The sequence below is a fragment of the Numida meleagris genome, chromosome 21, assembly GCF_002078875.1.
Source record: "Numida meleagris isolate 19003 breed g44 Domestic line chromosome 21, NumMel1.0, whole genome shotgun sequence".
NCBI classification, from domain to species: domain Eukaryota; kingdom Metazoa; phylum Chordata; class Aves; order Galliformes; family Numididae; genus Numida; species Numida meleagris.
Window position 1 is genome coordinate 3,042,928 of NC_034429.1, and position 14,206 is coordinate 3,057,133.

The 14,206-nt window shown below is 52.9% G+C and overlaps 2 protein-coding genes across 9 annotated transcripts in view; one reads left to right on the plus strand and one right to left on the minus strand.

Moving 5' to 3' along the window:
• Positions 38 to 6,647, plus strand: MTHFD2 (methylenetetrahydrofolate dehydrogenase (NADP+ dependent) 2, methenyltetrahydrofolate cyclohydrolase). Of its 2 annotated transcripts, none has more exons than XM_021375114.1 (8): positions 38 to 195; positions 1,553 to 1,737; positions 2,624 to 2,746; positions 3,183 to 3,335; positions 3,417 to 3,524; positions 3,893 to 3,985; positions 4,972 to 5,097; positions 5,884 to 6,647. In XM_021375114.1, the coding sequence occupies exons 1-8, from the start codon at positions 110 to 112 to the stop codon at positions 6,021 to 6,023; spliced, it is 1,014 nt and encodes a 337-aa protein (XP_021230789.1). In that variant the 5' UTR covers positions 38 to 109; the 3' UTR covers positions 6,024 to 6,647. The 2 variants fall into 2 exon arrangements, with proteins under 2 accessions (XP_021230789.1, XP_021230790.1); XM_021375115.1 differs by lacking the exon at positions 38 to 195 and adding an exon at positions 348 to 505.
• Positions 7,319 to 14,206, minus strand: part of SLC4A5 (solute carrier family 4 member 5) — a 29,098-nt gene continuing 22,210 nt past the window's right edge. For 5 of the 7 annotated variants that reach the window (XM_021375107.1, XM_021375111.1, XM_021375110.1 and 2 more), the window contains 11 exons: positions 13,991 to 14,052; positions 13,347 to 13,547; positions 12,876 to 12,989; positions 12,100 to 12,261; positions 11,211 to 11,389; positions 11,053 to 11,125; positions 10,836 to 10,904; positions 10,100 to 10,273; positions 9,759 to 9,920; positions 9,427 to 9,494; positions 7,319 to 9,097 (listed from right to left, as the gene is read on the minus strand). In XM_021375107.1, coding sequence (XP_021230782.1) covers positions 8,932 to 9,097; positions 9,427 to 9,494; positions 9,759 to 9,920; positions 10,100 to 10,273; positions 10,836 to 10,904; positions 11,053 to 11,125; positions 11,211 to 11,389; positions 12,100 to 12,261; positions 12,876 to 12,989; positions 13,347 to 13,547; positions 13,991 to 14,052 — 1,430 coding nt within the window. In that variant the 3' untranslated portion in view covers positions 7,319 to 8,931. The remainder of the gene's footprint in view (positions 9,098 to 9,426; positions 9,495 to 9,758; positions 9,921 to 10,099; positions 10,274 to 10,835; positions 10,905 to 11,052; positions 11,126 to 11,210; positions 11,390 to 12,099; positions 12,262 to 12,875; positions 12,990 to 13,346; positions 13,548 to 13,990; positions 14,053 to 14,206) is intronic. The other 2 variants (XM_021375112.1, XM_021375113.1) reach the window with 2 other exon arrangements.

The window sequence follows — 14,206 nt, forward strand, 5'->3', positions numbered from 1 at the left end:
CCCGCTGCCAGCAGGGGGCGGATCCCGGATGCTATATAAGCGGCAGGCGGGACGGCGCGGCGCTCAATTGTAGGTGGGTGTTTTGTGTTCTTTTTGTTCCGCTGCTGCCATGGCAACCGCGCTCTGCCCGCTCCGAGTCCTCGGCCGGACCGCGCTCCGACCCCGCGCCCGCCGTCTGCACCTCAGCGCGCCCAGGTAGGGCCCGGCCCGGCCGCCGGTGGCACCGGTGCCCTCGGAATGAATGGGGCGGGCCCCCAGCGGCCGCGCCGCGCGCTGCAGGCTGATGAAATCCCGCTGCCGCCTTGCGTGGGGCCGGGGGGGGGGCGGCGGGAGGTGCGGGGGTCGGGACCGGAGCCGGAGCCCGGGGACGAGGCCGGAAAATCATGGGGCTTTTTCCCCAGGGATAATTGGCCGCTGGCTCGCCGCGCCGTGTCGTTGCGATGCTCTTCGCTCGCCGGTTGCTCCAGCACCGGGCGCTCCGCGGGACGGCGCCGCGGAACGAGGGGTGCGGGGCGGTGCGGGGCTGCGGCTCCTTCCCCTCTGGGCCGGGGCAGAACTGAGGGGTGAGGAGGCGGCCGGGGCCCTGCGGGAAGGCGGGGAGCGGTGCTGCAGCCAAACCTGCGGGTGAACGTCGCGAAGGTGAAACCCCCGCGGAGGGATCCACGGATAAGAACGGACGGAGCTGAGATGTGAGCCACGGGCAGAACCCGAAGGGCTGAGAGGACGTGAGAGGGGTGCAGCTGCGGCTCGGCGCAGCCCTCCGTGCACACAGGGTATCCAGTTGCCTGGAATGCGTTTGGCAGAACCCCTGCTACCAATTTAGACCAGAAATGCGGGCGAGGAGCTGTCGTGACACGGTTCAGACGGGCGGACCCCCCCCCCCCCCCCGGCTCCAGTTGAACACTTGAGGTCTTTGGATGGGATTGAAATCGCGTGTCTCTCGTCCGGCTTTGTCACTCTGCAGAGATGGGCGAAGCAGTGGGGCTGGGGGTGGGGGGGAACACCAGCTTGGTCTGTGCTCGGTGGGCTGAGACCTTCCTGGGACAGTGGGGGGGGGGGGGGGTGTGCAGCAGCATGGCACGCTGTGCCCCCTGCAGCCTCAGCGTGGGCTGGAATCGTTCAGCGCTTCCAGCAGCGGAAACTCCGCTTAATGTGGAATGAGTTTTGCCTCACGGAGCGAAGCTGTGACTCCTTGGAAAGGGAAGGGCTGCCCAAAAGAGGGAGCTGGCTGCGGGGCACGTGCATGAACAACGCACACGCGGGCACGGAGTGCATCCGCTTCCTCAGGCTGCAGGAATAGCTCTGTTCCTCCGGCAGCTTTGTTTGCTGTGGGCAGCGGGGCTGCAAACTGAAGGCTGAGATATGATGCTTGATGTAGTTGGCAGAAAAAAAAGCCAGGTTTGCATATTAGGCTTGTACTGAGCTCAGATGAAAGAACTGCTTCTGTCCTGGCTCGTGGGCGGCACCTTTTTGCTGCGCTGTTGTTGCACGAAGCTTGAATTTGATGGTCCTAACAATGCTGACTGCTATGGGGACACTTCTCGTACTGCAGAGATGACGCGGTTGTGATTTCTGGAAGGAAGCTGGCCCGGCAGATCAGACAAGAAGCCCGACACGAGGTTGAGCAGTGGGTAGCAGCTGGAAACAAGAGACCTCACCTCAGCGTGGTTCTGGTTGGCGAAAATCCTGCAAGTCACTCCTATGTGCTGAACAAAACTAAAGCGGCTGCTGATGTCGGTAAGTCTTGTGCTCTGCTCTGAAAAAATTGGAGCAAGTGACTGCTGCTTGTTGCTTTCGCTGGGAGTCCTCTGCTGGATGCTGGGGGAACATTTAGGATGCATCCACCTGGCAGCTCTTTGCCTCAGCTGCATGGGCTTACTGCAGAGTTTGCTATGTCTGCCTTGGCTGCCTTCCTAGCAGTGCTGGGATGCGGTTCATAGGCACGGTTCACACGTGCATTATGCCACTCGAATCCTCCAGGGCAACATCAGGCTCTGCAGCTTGGATCTGTGGGCTTTGTGGGCCTACGTAAAGCACCAGCAGGGCTTTGATTTGCCTTCTTTAATCAACTGTCCAAGATGCAGTCATCGTTCAGCACAGTCATGTTGTGCTGGGACACTTTCAGCCTTGCAAGCCAAGATCCTACTTGGTTTCCCAAGTGTACTTCTGGAGAAAATGTGCTGAAAAAGGTCCAGGGCACACAATGGTTTAATTCCTTGCTGGGTTCTGTGCTGCTAAAACCTTCTTTGGAGCTGAGGTTTCAGACTGACATCCCTTTCCTGCTGTGGTGAAGAAAGTCCACAGGAGGTGCAATTGCATTTTCATCATAACATGTCTCCGTGTGGTTTCTCCAAGCCCTTCCACGTGCTTGGAGGACATCTGCTTTCAAGTAGTCTTTCCCAGGGATGGCTGCACAGACAGACAAATGTCTTTAATTGTAACTTGCAAGATGTGTGAAGGTCTGCAGCCTGGAAGGTGGTCACTGCTGCATGAAGCATATGACCTTGATGTAAGAGTTTGTGTAGAATTTAAAACAGGCATCTTAAATAAGCAGGGATTAGGGAAGCTGCTGTCCTACTTGTGTACGTGCCACTCTAATGCAGCACTTTCACTGGCTGCACAGGAATCAGCAGTGAAACAATCCTCAAGCCAGCTTCCATTACTGAGGAGGAGCTACTGGATTTGATCAGCAAACTAAATAACGATGCCAACGTGGATGGCCTGTTAGTGCAGCTTCCTTTGCCTGGTGAGTAGCTGGCTCTCAATCTGCTTCATTTTTTTTTACATTAGGCTGTTAAGAGTTTACATACCAGAAGGAGGCGTAGCTCAGGAGTCCTCCTGTGGCATGACAAGTGGCACTCTGCCATGGTGCAAACTTAAAGATAACACTACTCCATCATACAGCTGCCTGTAAGTTGCTGGGGGCCGTGGAAATCTAATCTCATGTTGGTGGTATCAGCTTCGTGCTCCAGGAGCTTGAACTTGGTTGGAACACTGCAGCTGTCTAAAAATACCCACTCTCCATTAGCAACAGCGCAGTCCCCAGGTGGTCCCAGTCCCCTTCTGCTGGGAGCTGTGAGCCTTGAGCTTGCTGGCAGCTTTGAATAGCTGCACACTGTGATGATTCTGAGGGACTGGGCCACGTTTCTTGGCTGATCCCTTGCTTTTTTTCTTTTTTCCAGAACACATTGACGAGCGGAAGATTTGCAACGCGGTGACTCCAGACAAAGACGTTGATGGCTTTCATGTGATAAACGTGGGGCGCATGTGCCTTGACCAGTACTCCATGCTGCCAGCCACCCCGTGGGGGGTGTGGGAGATCATTAAGAGAACGGGTAAGCTGCTGCAAGATTTGGCTGCTCGTTGGCATCGCTCCAGCTTGTATTTGTCTCAAGACCCTGTTTCGTCCACTTCAGGCATCCCAACGCTGGGGAAGAACGTGGTGGTGGCCGGCCGGTCGAAGAATGTGGGAATGCCCATTGCCATGTTGCTGCACACAGATGGCAGGCACGAGCGCCCAGGAGGTAGGAGCTTGCTGGTCTGAGAGCCTGTGTACCAGGCAGCTGTGGGAGGAAGCCCTCCGCCTGCCCCACAGTCCTTGCTAGGCTCTTCAACCAGCCCCAGACCTGGCTTGGGGGCTGTAACATACTGCATGAGCCGTGGTTGAGGCTGAGGAGTTAGCTCTGCACACAGGCAATCACTTCAGAGCCTTCTTCAGTTAGTCCTTGTCTTCTTCTGTACCAGATCCCTCCTTCTGACTTTGTAGGCAGCTCCCAGTGGTTTGTCATCAAGCTCTCGTATTTGTGATACTTTCCCAGGTGGTCTTGAAGGTGGAGGGCTAAGGAAGTTGCTGTACACATGAGTAAAATGCTTCATGTGACTCCCTTTGCAGGTGATGCCACAGTAACAATATCACACCGCTACACTCCCAAGGAGCAACTGAAACAACACACAATCCGCGCTGACATCGTGGTAGCGGCAGCAGGTAAGACTGAACTGTCAGTGCAGGTGACATGCACAGAGGCTGCTGCATTGCAGCTTGCATGGTTTTCTGATGGGAATCTCTCCTTGTAGGAGACAGTCCTGTTGGTATGTGTCCCAAGGCCTCCCTGCCTGAAGCAGCTCTGGCAGTGCAAGAGAATCTGACACCCTTATGACTGCTTGCAACTGCTGTGGGGAAGGGTGGGCTGTTGAAGCCAGCCAGTTAATCCTGTGAGAAAGCCTAGGATAGACTAACAGAACTGTTTGTAGCTCTTGGAAATGCAAAGTGATGCCCAGCAGTAGGACTTGGTGTGCTAGCAAGCACCTGCTCAGACCTAGAAAACAGCTAACAGAGCCTGTTATACAGGCTGTGTTAGACACACAGACAGTTCCGTACTTATAGGGAGAGAAAAATACTGAGATAGCATCTGCTTACCTAGAGATGGTGAAAATGCTGAAGGACACTGGCAGTACCCTCTTCAGAGCACAAGAGTCCCACACGTACATGTACTCTTCTCTGGGCAGTGCCTGTGGCATGGGGTAGCTCATTAGCAGAAGAACTGAGTTGATTTGGGGTGTCCATGCCTGGCAACAGAAGCTTTGTGCGAGAGAAGTGTGGATTAGAAACTGGGCATGAAGAGACATAATGTACCAGCAGGATTAGAAGTTGTACTGGTGGTGAAGGCAGCACTGTGTGACAGTAGACATTAAGGTTTCAAATGGGAGAGCACTTTGGTTGCAGCTTCTTTGCCAGACCTCTTTCTGGAAGGGGGATTCCAGTTCTTTTTCTGCTGAGGTTATAAATCAATCAATCAAACCCTTGCTTTCTGGGTGAGCTGAACATCTCAAGGAGTAGCTCTGGGTCACCCACCTGTGACTGGTGCAGGAAAAAAGCCCAGGTGGGTCAAATCATACTGGGCTGCACAGGGGTGATGGGGGACAGAGAGATGTGTAGCACCACTGTGAGCATGTGGGTCTGTTCTCTTACAGGTATTCCTAATCTGATCACAGCTGATATGATCAAAGAAGGAGCTGCAGTTATCGATGTGGGGATAACGAGAGTGCAGGATCCTATCACTGCCAAATCAAGGCTGGTTGGGGATGTGGATTTTGAAGGTAAAAAAGGAAAAAGAGGGAAAAAAAAAAAGAAGGCTCTGGCATCTTGTACTTTAAGCACTCAACATCTAGCTGAGAAGTGGGGAGAAAAGCCCTGGTTCGTGCAGTGGAGTAGACACATACCAATCCTGAAGCTCTCTTGCTTTTGTATTCAGTATATAAGAGTGCAAGGGAACATGTACACTGAGAGGAGATTGATTCTGAACCTAGGCAGCTGGGATGCTTTGCCTCTACTCCAGTTTATATCCCACACTCCTGCGTTTAAACTCTCCCCCCCCAAGAAAACCAAAAGCATGCAGAACTTCCCTTTAGGCTTGCTGTTTACTGGCCTTGCTCACCACTTGGCTGCAGCAGTGCCCAGGCATGGCCCACATCTCCATGTGCCCAGCAAAAAATACTGGCACCTCCTCCTGCAAGAAAGAGGGCAAACACTGTTACTTCATTGGAGCCCTTCTCAGGAGCATGCATCAGGCCCAAATCTGGTCTCAAACTCAGTATGTGTTTTATAAATCTAGCTCTTTAGACCTTGCTTCTTCCCCAGCTTAGGCTCTGGCTTAAGCTTGGGGAATAAGCAGCTAGTGGGGATGGTCAGAATGTGGTATGCTCTATGCTGCCCTGGCTAAAGGGGGAAAACTTCTCCATTAAAAGACTAATATATTTTTAAAACTAACAGTCTTAAAGGAATTCAACGCTATTAGATTGGTTACAGTTTCATGCTGACCAGCCAGCTTGATGAGTTCTGCTGCCCTTGACTTGCATGCTGAACTCTCCCTTTCCTTCCTGCAGGGGTGAAGAAGAAAGCCAGTTACATCACTCCAGTCCCTGGGGGAGTTGGGCCCATGACAGTTGCCATGCTGATGAAGAACACCATCATTGCTGCCAAGAAGCTGCTGAAACCCAAAGCACTGGAAGCCTTAACTGCTTAACACAGGACTCTCTTTTTTAGCTCTGAAAACATTCCAAAATGACTCCTAGACAGGCCGATAGAAAATGCAATATTTTATTTATTGTACAGAGGTGGTATTTACCATTCTGAGGTCATAGATATTTATTTGAAGCCGAAGCATGTGCGTGTTAGCTGTACTAAGGCATATGCATCTACACTCCTGGCCTTCTAGCACAGCTGCTTTTTAAGCCAGCTGTTCTCTTAAGGAGCCAGCCTTGCACACTGTGTTGTTCTTGCAGGGACTGGGCAGCAGCTGGGCCCTGTGGGTGTGCAAGGAGCTTGATGCAGCGTTAGCGGCCCTGGGGGCAGTGAGGTGGACTGTGCTCCACGGTGCAAAAAGTAAATGGCTTCCATGGTTTTATTCTCACAAAAGCTCAGTCAGCCCAGACTGTGCTCGCGTTTGACTCTGGGATGGATGTTTAGTTTGAGCTGAGCTCTTCTGTAGAAGCAGCAGCAACGGGAAAGAGCCGTGTTCTCAGCCTGCATGGGGCTCCGCACAGCGGTAGATCTGATGTAACATGCTCATAGCGTGCAGCTAAGCTTTTTTTTCCCCCTTCTGTTTGTATGGTGAGTTTTTAAAACTACTTCTCCAACCAAAGAACAATAGAGGGCTGCTGGTGTCTGTATTTGGTACACGGGAAGCATCCTGGACTATTAGCACGAAGGGGGGCAGCGCTGAGTGAGGCTGACTCTGAATGAAGTGTGAAGGGAGGTGGGGGAATGCTGCTTGATGCCTGGAATTGCTGCCCAGCGAGTTCTGCACTTCCCTGCCAAGTTACCACACGTGCACTGTGAGCTGCCCCTGTTCTCTCAGAGCGGGGATGGGTCAAGCTTTTTCTCCATGAGTTTGACCAAACTGGGGGTTCTGAACAGAGGCAGCAACAGGGGATAGCGGAAGCGCAAACATAAATCCTAATTCTTTCCTATTTCAAGTTACCCTTACCTGCGAGTGCGGTGCCTCCAGCGGGAGCAAGTTGTGTGTAGGATTGTCCTGGGGCAGTGGGGTGAGTCTTAGACTCCTTGTTCCCATTCAGCAAGCAGCACGTGGTCACATATCCCTGGAAAGACTGATCCCACCTTTCTGGGTGCTGGCAAGCTTTGTTGCTGCAGAGCTCAAGGTCTGATGCCATGCAAGAGCTGGAGCCACCTGTGAAGTCACCTCTAATTGCTCTTCCCTGGAGGGGAGGGTGCTTATACAAATGCTAAACAAGTTGCACCTGGAAAGGGAAGCTGAGGTTCAAATGGCTGAGGCTGCACCAGAAACACAGTGAGAGCTGAGACTAATTAAAGTGAGATTTATTGGATTGGATCACTGGTAAATACAAAATGGCTAAAGTAGTAGTACGGGGCTGGCAGATCTGTGACGCTCCAGTATTTCATATACAAAAAGTATAAACCATGTGTGAGACTTGCAAAATGGATAAATTTAGTTGAAACAAGCTGTGTTCTAGAAGGGTCTGAGCTGAGGCTTCAGCTGTGCCCTATGGAACAGCCACTGGAGTCCATGGAGCCTTTCCAGGGCTGCTGTGTAGTAGAGCTGATGTACTGGATAAAGCAAATTAACCTTTGTGGAGTGATTACAAGCAGAAACCTACCTGTGCCATGCTTCAGCTACCACACATGAGATTGGTACAAAACACTAAAAAATAGACACAATGCATCCAAGCTGAAATAGCTCTTAATGTTAACGTCAAGCTAAAGTGGTGACCGGAGTAACGCTGTCTCATTAATCTCACCATGGTTCCCTAGGTGCTCTCGAACCAGAAAAAAAAAAAACTGCTATAAACATGAAACTGCATTCAAGTCCTTCAGTTTGACTTGACTATTTACAAAGAGCTGGGCTGTCCCCTGTAGAGATTCAGACCAGGTGCAACATTTAGCCAGCATCCCAGGAACTCCTGGCTGGCTGGCATGAGCATGGAGCTCCTATAAATACCAGGTAGGCTGTTTCTGCCTGGGGGGGAGGAGGGAGGGCTTTTTGCAGCCTTAAAATAGAGCAAAAAAACCAAAAACCCATCCTGGGGTTTTTCCCTGCTGGGAAAGCAATGGCCAAGTGTGTGGGGTTACATGGGGGGATGTTTATTGTTAAACTGTGTGTGTGTATTCGGGGTGGAGGAGCTCGAGGAGGTGCAGACTCCCTTGTGCAGGGGCTGGGCAGGCTCCTTGGTGTGTGTAGAGCAAGGAGAAGGTGCAGGAAGGGCCTGGCGTGCCAGGTCCTGGCTGGGTGCAACGACAGGGCTCCTACCCCTTTACTGGCTGGGTTTTTGGCTGTGGGTCCTACATTGGCCCTGGGAAAGCTGCTTTGCTAGGGGCAATGACATGAGGACAGGCATGGCCGTGCTCAGCTCTGCTGCCCAATTCCATATGGAAACCATTTCCAGTTCCCCACTCTGTTCCCTGCTGATGCTCCCAGGCACTCAGCCCATCTCAGGCACTCCTGAGCCTTCCCTTCTGCCAGTGCCTGGGGCACAGCTGCTTTGCAGCCCTCAGTCCCCAACCTCCAATGCATCCTCATCCCCTGCTGCACCTCTGTGCTGCTGAGCCCCCCAGGGCAGGAGAACCCCTCCCGCTACAGCAGAAGGACCCCGATGGGATGACTGGGACATTCCCCAGCACCACCCCCAGCCATGGTTCGGAGGCCAAAAATGCCCATTGCCACATTTTGAGCCCCGTTCCGCCACCAGCGACGATGCCTTCACCCAACAGAAAGGGAGGAAACGTGACAGCGCATCGAGCTCGTTAGGTTAAGAACTACGGGAGCAGTGGCCTCGGGGGCCAGCGCTCTCCTCAGTCTCGCATAGAAAAATATGTCCAATTTGCTTTATATATATATATGAATATATAAATATCTATATATATATATAAATTAGAGGAAGCACTGCAGGGAACTATAGCGTGGTCTCACTGCCCATGTCCCGCGGTGGCTTTTCGGTGTCGGTGTCCTCATAGTCTGACTCCATCTCTATCTTCACCTGGGGCACGGCGCAGATGGGGCTTCGGGAGTAATTAAACGCGGGAGATGATGGACACGAAATCTTCAGGTGGAGAGTAATGCTGCAGAGGAGGAGGACATGGAGGTGAGCATGGTACCCACCCGCTCCCCAAAACAGCCCAGAGTTCCCCTCCAGGAATTGGCTCCAGCTGCTGCTACTGCTGGGAAAAAGTAGTCGAAAAGTCATCAAGGATGCTGTGAAAATAAATGTACTTCAGCATATCAGAAATGCCCAAAGAGTGATGGGAACTGGCTCGAGGTAGCAGCAAAAGCGATGCTCAGTGGGAAGCATCGGCTGCTGGACCTGGAAATGTTTTGTGCCGTGGATGGGGGATCCCTCAGGATGGGGCCATGGGGGGGGGTGAGTGTTGGAGCTGCGGGTGCTGCTCACCTGCGATCCATGTCGGAACCATTTGGGGAGGAATCAGAACGCAAAGCTCCGGGTGGAGGACCTCTTTCCTGGGGAGGACACGGAGGTGAAATGCTCCCCGCTGAGGAAGGAGACCTCCCCCCGCAGGAACCTGCTTCCCCCATGCCCCAACAGAGCCCAGCAGTGTGCCAGGCCATTTTTGGAACGAGACGGGGCCAAATTGCACTCATCTGCCCTTTTAAACCCAAAGACTTTCTCCCCAAAACTGCAGCCCTGGGGGTTTCAGTGGGACCCTTCCCCTCCCCACCGTGTCTGTGCTGTCCCAACCCCCCCGTCCCCCTCCCCACACACACCTCCTCATCACTGCTGCTATCCCCTTTGTTGCCTTTTTTCTTCTTCTTCTTGTCGTCTTCTTTTTTCTTCTCCTTCTCGGGGATGATGTTGTCAATCCAGGCCAGGTCGTGCTGGGAGAAGACAAAGTCCAGCAGCCGCCGCACCAGGATCAGGGCTAAAATCTGGGAGGGAGGGATGGGAGAGTGAGGACCCTGGGGCACCGCTTGCTGAGATTTGCTTCAATCCCAGCATCTTGCAGGCAAGGCTGCAATAAGGGCGATGCACATGGAAAGTCATTGGGGTTTTTGCAATAGAACACGAGCAAAAGCCGCCTGAGGAATGCTGCAGTGCAGAGCCTTACCATGACAGGGAAGATGATGGCAGCCACGGTGGATTTGAGGATCCAGAGCACGGCCAGGCAGATGATCTGCACCAGCGTGAAGAGGTGGATGCGGCGCAGTGGAACGTGCCGCAGGAAGACGTAGTCGGGCTGGTGCTTGGCCGGCATGAGGAAGAGCTTGCAGCGGTCCCAGAACTGCGGTGGGATGAAGGCTGGTGTGAGCCATCACCAGCCCCACTGCCCCCCATGCAGGCTCCCAGCTGCCCAGAGAAACCTGCTTTTTGTGCCCCAAATGGGGCAGCTGGGGCTATGTGATGTTTCACAGTGGGGTTTAGATATTTGCTGCCCCATGTAGCTGGAAATGCTGGGGGTGTACAAGTTCTGGGGTCAAAAATCCTCACTGTTGAGGAGGTTGTAGGGAGGAGGGAGTTGGCCTCTGCTCCCAAGAAACAGTGATAGAATGGAGGTGATGGCCTTAAGCTGTTAACCGGGAAGGTTCAGGTCAGATACGAGGACAAATTTCTTCTCCAAAAGACTGGTTGGGCACTGGCACAGGGTGCCCAGGGGGGATGGTGGGGTCACTGTCCCTGGAGGAATTCCAGAACCGTGGAGATGTGGCACTGAGGGACGTGGTCAGGGGCATGGTGGGATGGGTTGGGGTTGGACTTGGGAATCTTCCAGTCTTAATGATCCCATGATTCTCTGATTTCTGCTCAAGTGTGGGGCCCCTTTGTGGCAGGAGAAGAAGAGTGCTCACCTGGATGCCGTTCAACGATGCGACGCCCATGTACAGAAAGACGCCGTACAGTACCGGCATGGGGATGTACTGGGGACATGGAAAAACATGGCCCTTACCCCAAGGAAGGTGGCAGCTCACTCCTGGGGAGGGGGACAAATGCTGGGGGCCGAATGGGGGGAAAAAATCCACCCCAACCATCTTCAGAGCAGGGATGGGGCAATGGGGGATGTTTTACCTTCAGAATTGGGGCCAGGAAGACAGAAATCCCTGTGAGCACAAAGACGATGATGCCCGTCACCCTCTGCTCCCTGGGGAGGGGGGAAGAGAGTGAGGTGAGGCTGTGCCACCGGGTCCCCATAACACTGGGGCAGAGCATGGCTGAGCCCTCCTCACCTGACCCCCAGGAACTGGGGCTGCTCCCCCGGAGCGCTGGTCTCTGTCTCCATCTTCAAGCTGTCGATGTGGGCGATGGAGATGACGGTGGCTGCCACGTACCAGGGCAGCCCCATGAAGGAGCACACCGCCATGAGGATGCCCACCCAGAAGAGGTCCAGGTGGTAGCCCGCTGCTTTCTGCAATACAGTGCCAGGAGGCGTCACGGGGGGGGGGTGTGTGGGGAGGTTCCTCCATACACCACAGGGCCCAGCAAGGCAGAAATTTCCCCTGGCAGCACTCTGCAGCCCATGAAGTGTCCTGCATCACCCCTGGGGAGAGCGCTCATCTTGGGACCAGAGCTCTTTCACATCTTTATCAGTGACACCAACACTGGGATTGAGTGCACCCTCAGCAAGTTTGGAGACAACACCAAGTTGAGTGGGGCAACTGACACATTAAAAGGGAGGAACAGCATCCAGAGGGACCTGGTCAGGCTTGAGAAGTTGGCATATGGGAACCTAATGAGATTCAATAAGGCCAAGTGCAAGAGGGGAGATTTAGATTAGATGTCAGGGGGAAATTTTTCACTGAGAGGACAGTGAGGCCATGGCACTGCTGCCCAGAACGGTGGTCACCCATCCCACATTGCATGGGGCTGTGGGCAGCCTGATCTGGTGGCCTGATTTAACGGCTGGGAGCCCTGCACTAGGCAGGAGGGTCAGAACGAGATGATCTTTGAGGTCCCTTCCAACCAAACCCATTCTATGGCTCTATGACCCTGGATGGGGCTGTGAGCACCGATCGAGCTGTTCATTGCGGGGAAGTTGGACCAGACGACCTTTAAGGGTCCCTTCCAACTCAAATTCCATGATTCTCTGACTCTACGTGAGGGCGCATCCCGACTCACTCGCAGCTTGTGCTCCTTCCTATTGACGATGACAGCCGTGATCTGCTGGTCCATGAAGATGAGGATGGTGACGAGCAGGGCGGGCAGCGCGCTGGCCAGGTACACCCACCATGGGTTCTTCCCAAAGGGAAAGACGAACCACCCTCGGTCCACGCGCGTGGGCTGGAGGGAGAGAGCAGTTTGCATGCCACAGCCGAGAAGAATCCCAAGCCTGGAAATTTTGGCAAGCCCCACATCACCTCATACCCCATTCCCTGTGAGCATCGCTTTATCCTATATTCATCCATCCCCACAGCTGTGTGTCGCAGCCCCAAATATTCCCCAGATGCTCATTTGGACCAAGCTGCCCTTGCACGACCTTCCCATGCCACTGATGGGGAAGAGATGTTTTCAGCAACACTTCCAGAAAGGGATTTATTGCTTTTTACCTTAAAGTCAGTAGGCACTTGGAGCTTTGGGGTGTTCAGTCCGAAAAGCACATCCAGCCCCACAAACATTAGTATGGACATAAAGATAGAGAAATCGCTAATGAGCTTACGGAGCTGCCAGAGTGAGAGGTGGGAAGAACAGAGAGAGGAGAGAGAAAAGAAAAAGAAGGAAGAAAAGTCACAGAATTAGAATATTCCCCCAGAAATGCCAAGCAGTGTTTCAGAAGGTGCTCAGACACCACTTTTTCCCCCAAAAAAGGGAGAAGGGGACCGCTGTGTCCCCCAAAAGCACTGAGAAGCTGAAGGGAGTGTGGCAAAGAAGCACAGGCCCCAGCAGTGTGGCCAAACCTTGATGATACTGGGGATGTGCAGCTTCGGGGTGTCCAGGCCGAAACACGCATCCACGCCACAAAACAGCAGGATGGAGAAGACATTGGAAAAGTCAGCAATGAAGGCCCTGACCTGGAGGCAGATGGGAAACCGGGGCAGAAAGGGCAATTAATGGGATGGAGGAATTTGCTCCCGTGTCTGATGCTTCCCCTCAGCGTTCCAGCTCTGCACATGGATGGGCCTAACTCACAAAAAGCATTCTTCCCCCCTTTGCATCGCATGGTGTTGGGATATCCGGCATGCAAGAGCCCAGGCAGCATCTGAAAGCTCAGACAGGATCTTCCTTATTGACACCAACATCTCCTTTTCTTGTAAAAGAGAAATGCTGATTTATTTTCTCACCCAGCAAGGAGAACAGCAGGTCCCATTTTTTCCTACCTTTGGGAAAGATCGGGGGCAAAGTCCTGCAGATGTTGGTGCTGTTCTTACCTTGGTGGGGAAGTAACGGCTGAATTTGAATTTCTTCAAGGTGAGTGTCATGGAGTAGGTCCCAAAGAAGAGGATGAAGGACATGAGGGCCAGGTCGGGCACGAATTTACAGGATTTCCCCACTAAGCTGCCGCCGTACTTGAGACACTCCTTCTTACTCAGCTGAGTCCAATCCAGAGCTGTGAGGTTAATAGCATTGTACTGGGGAGAACCCCCCCCACAAAAAAAAAAAAAAAAAAAAAATCAAAATTAGGAAAAAAAAAACCACTGAAACCTGCAACACTAGGTTCCTTCAAATGAATTTACTGGATGTGTTAAGCCATATACAACTTTAGCATCTTCTGCCTCAAATGTTCCTCACAAAAAAAAAAAAAAAAGAAAAATCAAAATTAGTGTTCAGCAATTGTAGTGTGCAAGGAAGGGGATTTTCCAATGGGAGACGCTCCAACCCCTGTAACCGCAGGAAGACCCCGGTTATGCCATTAATTTGGGCAAAAAGGTGGGGATTTGGTGCTGCTGAGCCAAACCATGAGCCCAAATTGTTGCAAAGAGTTCCCCCAAACCTCAACCCAAGGCAGTGGGTGCCATTCCCCAGGTGCAGCCACCCCTACATCTCCCCCCACGGAGCACACAACCCCGCTTACCAGAGACACGTTAGTGGTGTTTGGTGCTACTGGAACTGAAGCATCGAACAGTGTCATGTTGGCTGCAGGAAAGAAGTTTGTTATTAAGGTTCTTGGCTAATAGAGAGGCTCCTGCATTAAAAATTGGCCAGGCTTCATGCAGAGAAGCACAGCTCAGCCTGGACCGGGGGGGGGTGTAAAAGCAAATGTGGGGCCAAGCACATCCTCTGAAGCCCC

What these genes read in the sequence shown, in the direction of transcription:
- MTHFD2 (XM_021375114.1), top strand. Translation starts at nt 110, where the DNA reads ATGGCAACCGCGCTCTGCCCGCTCCGAGTCCTCGGCCGGACCGCGCTC. An exon ending in CTGCACCTCAGCGCGCCCAG is followed by an intron (nt 196 to 1,552) that starts GTAGGGCCCGGC and finishes CTCGTACTGCAG; the next exon opens with AGATGACGCGGTTGTGATTT. An exon ending in TAAAGCGGCTGCTGATGTCG is followed by an intron (nt 1,738 to 2,623) that starts GTAAGTCTTGTG and finishes CTGGCTGCACAG; the next exon opens with GAATCAGCAGTGAAACAATC.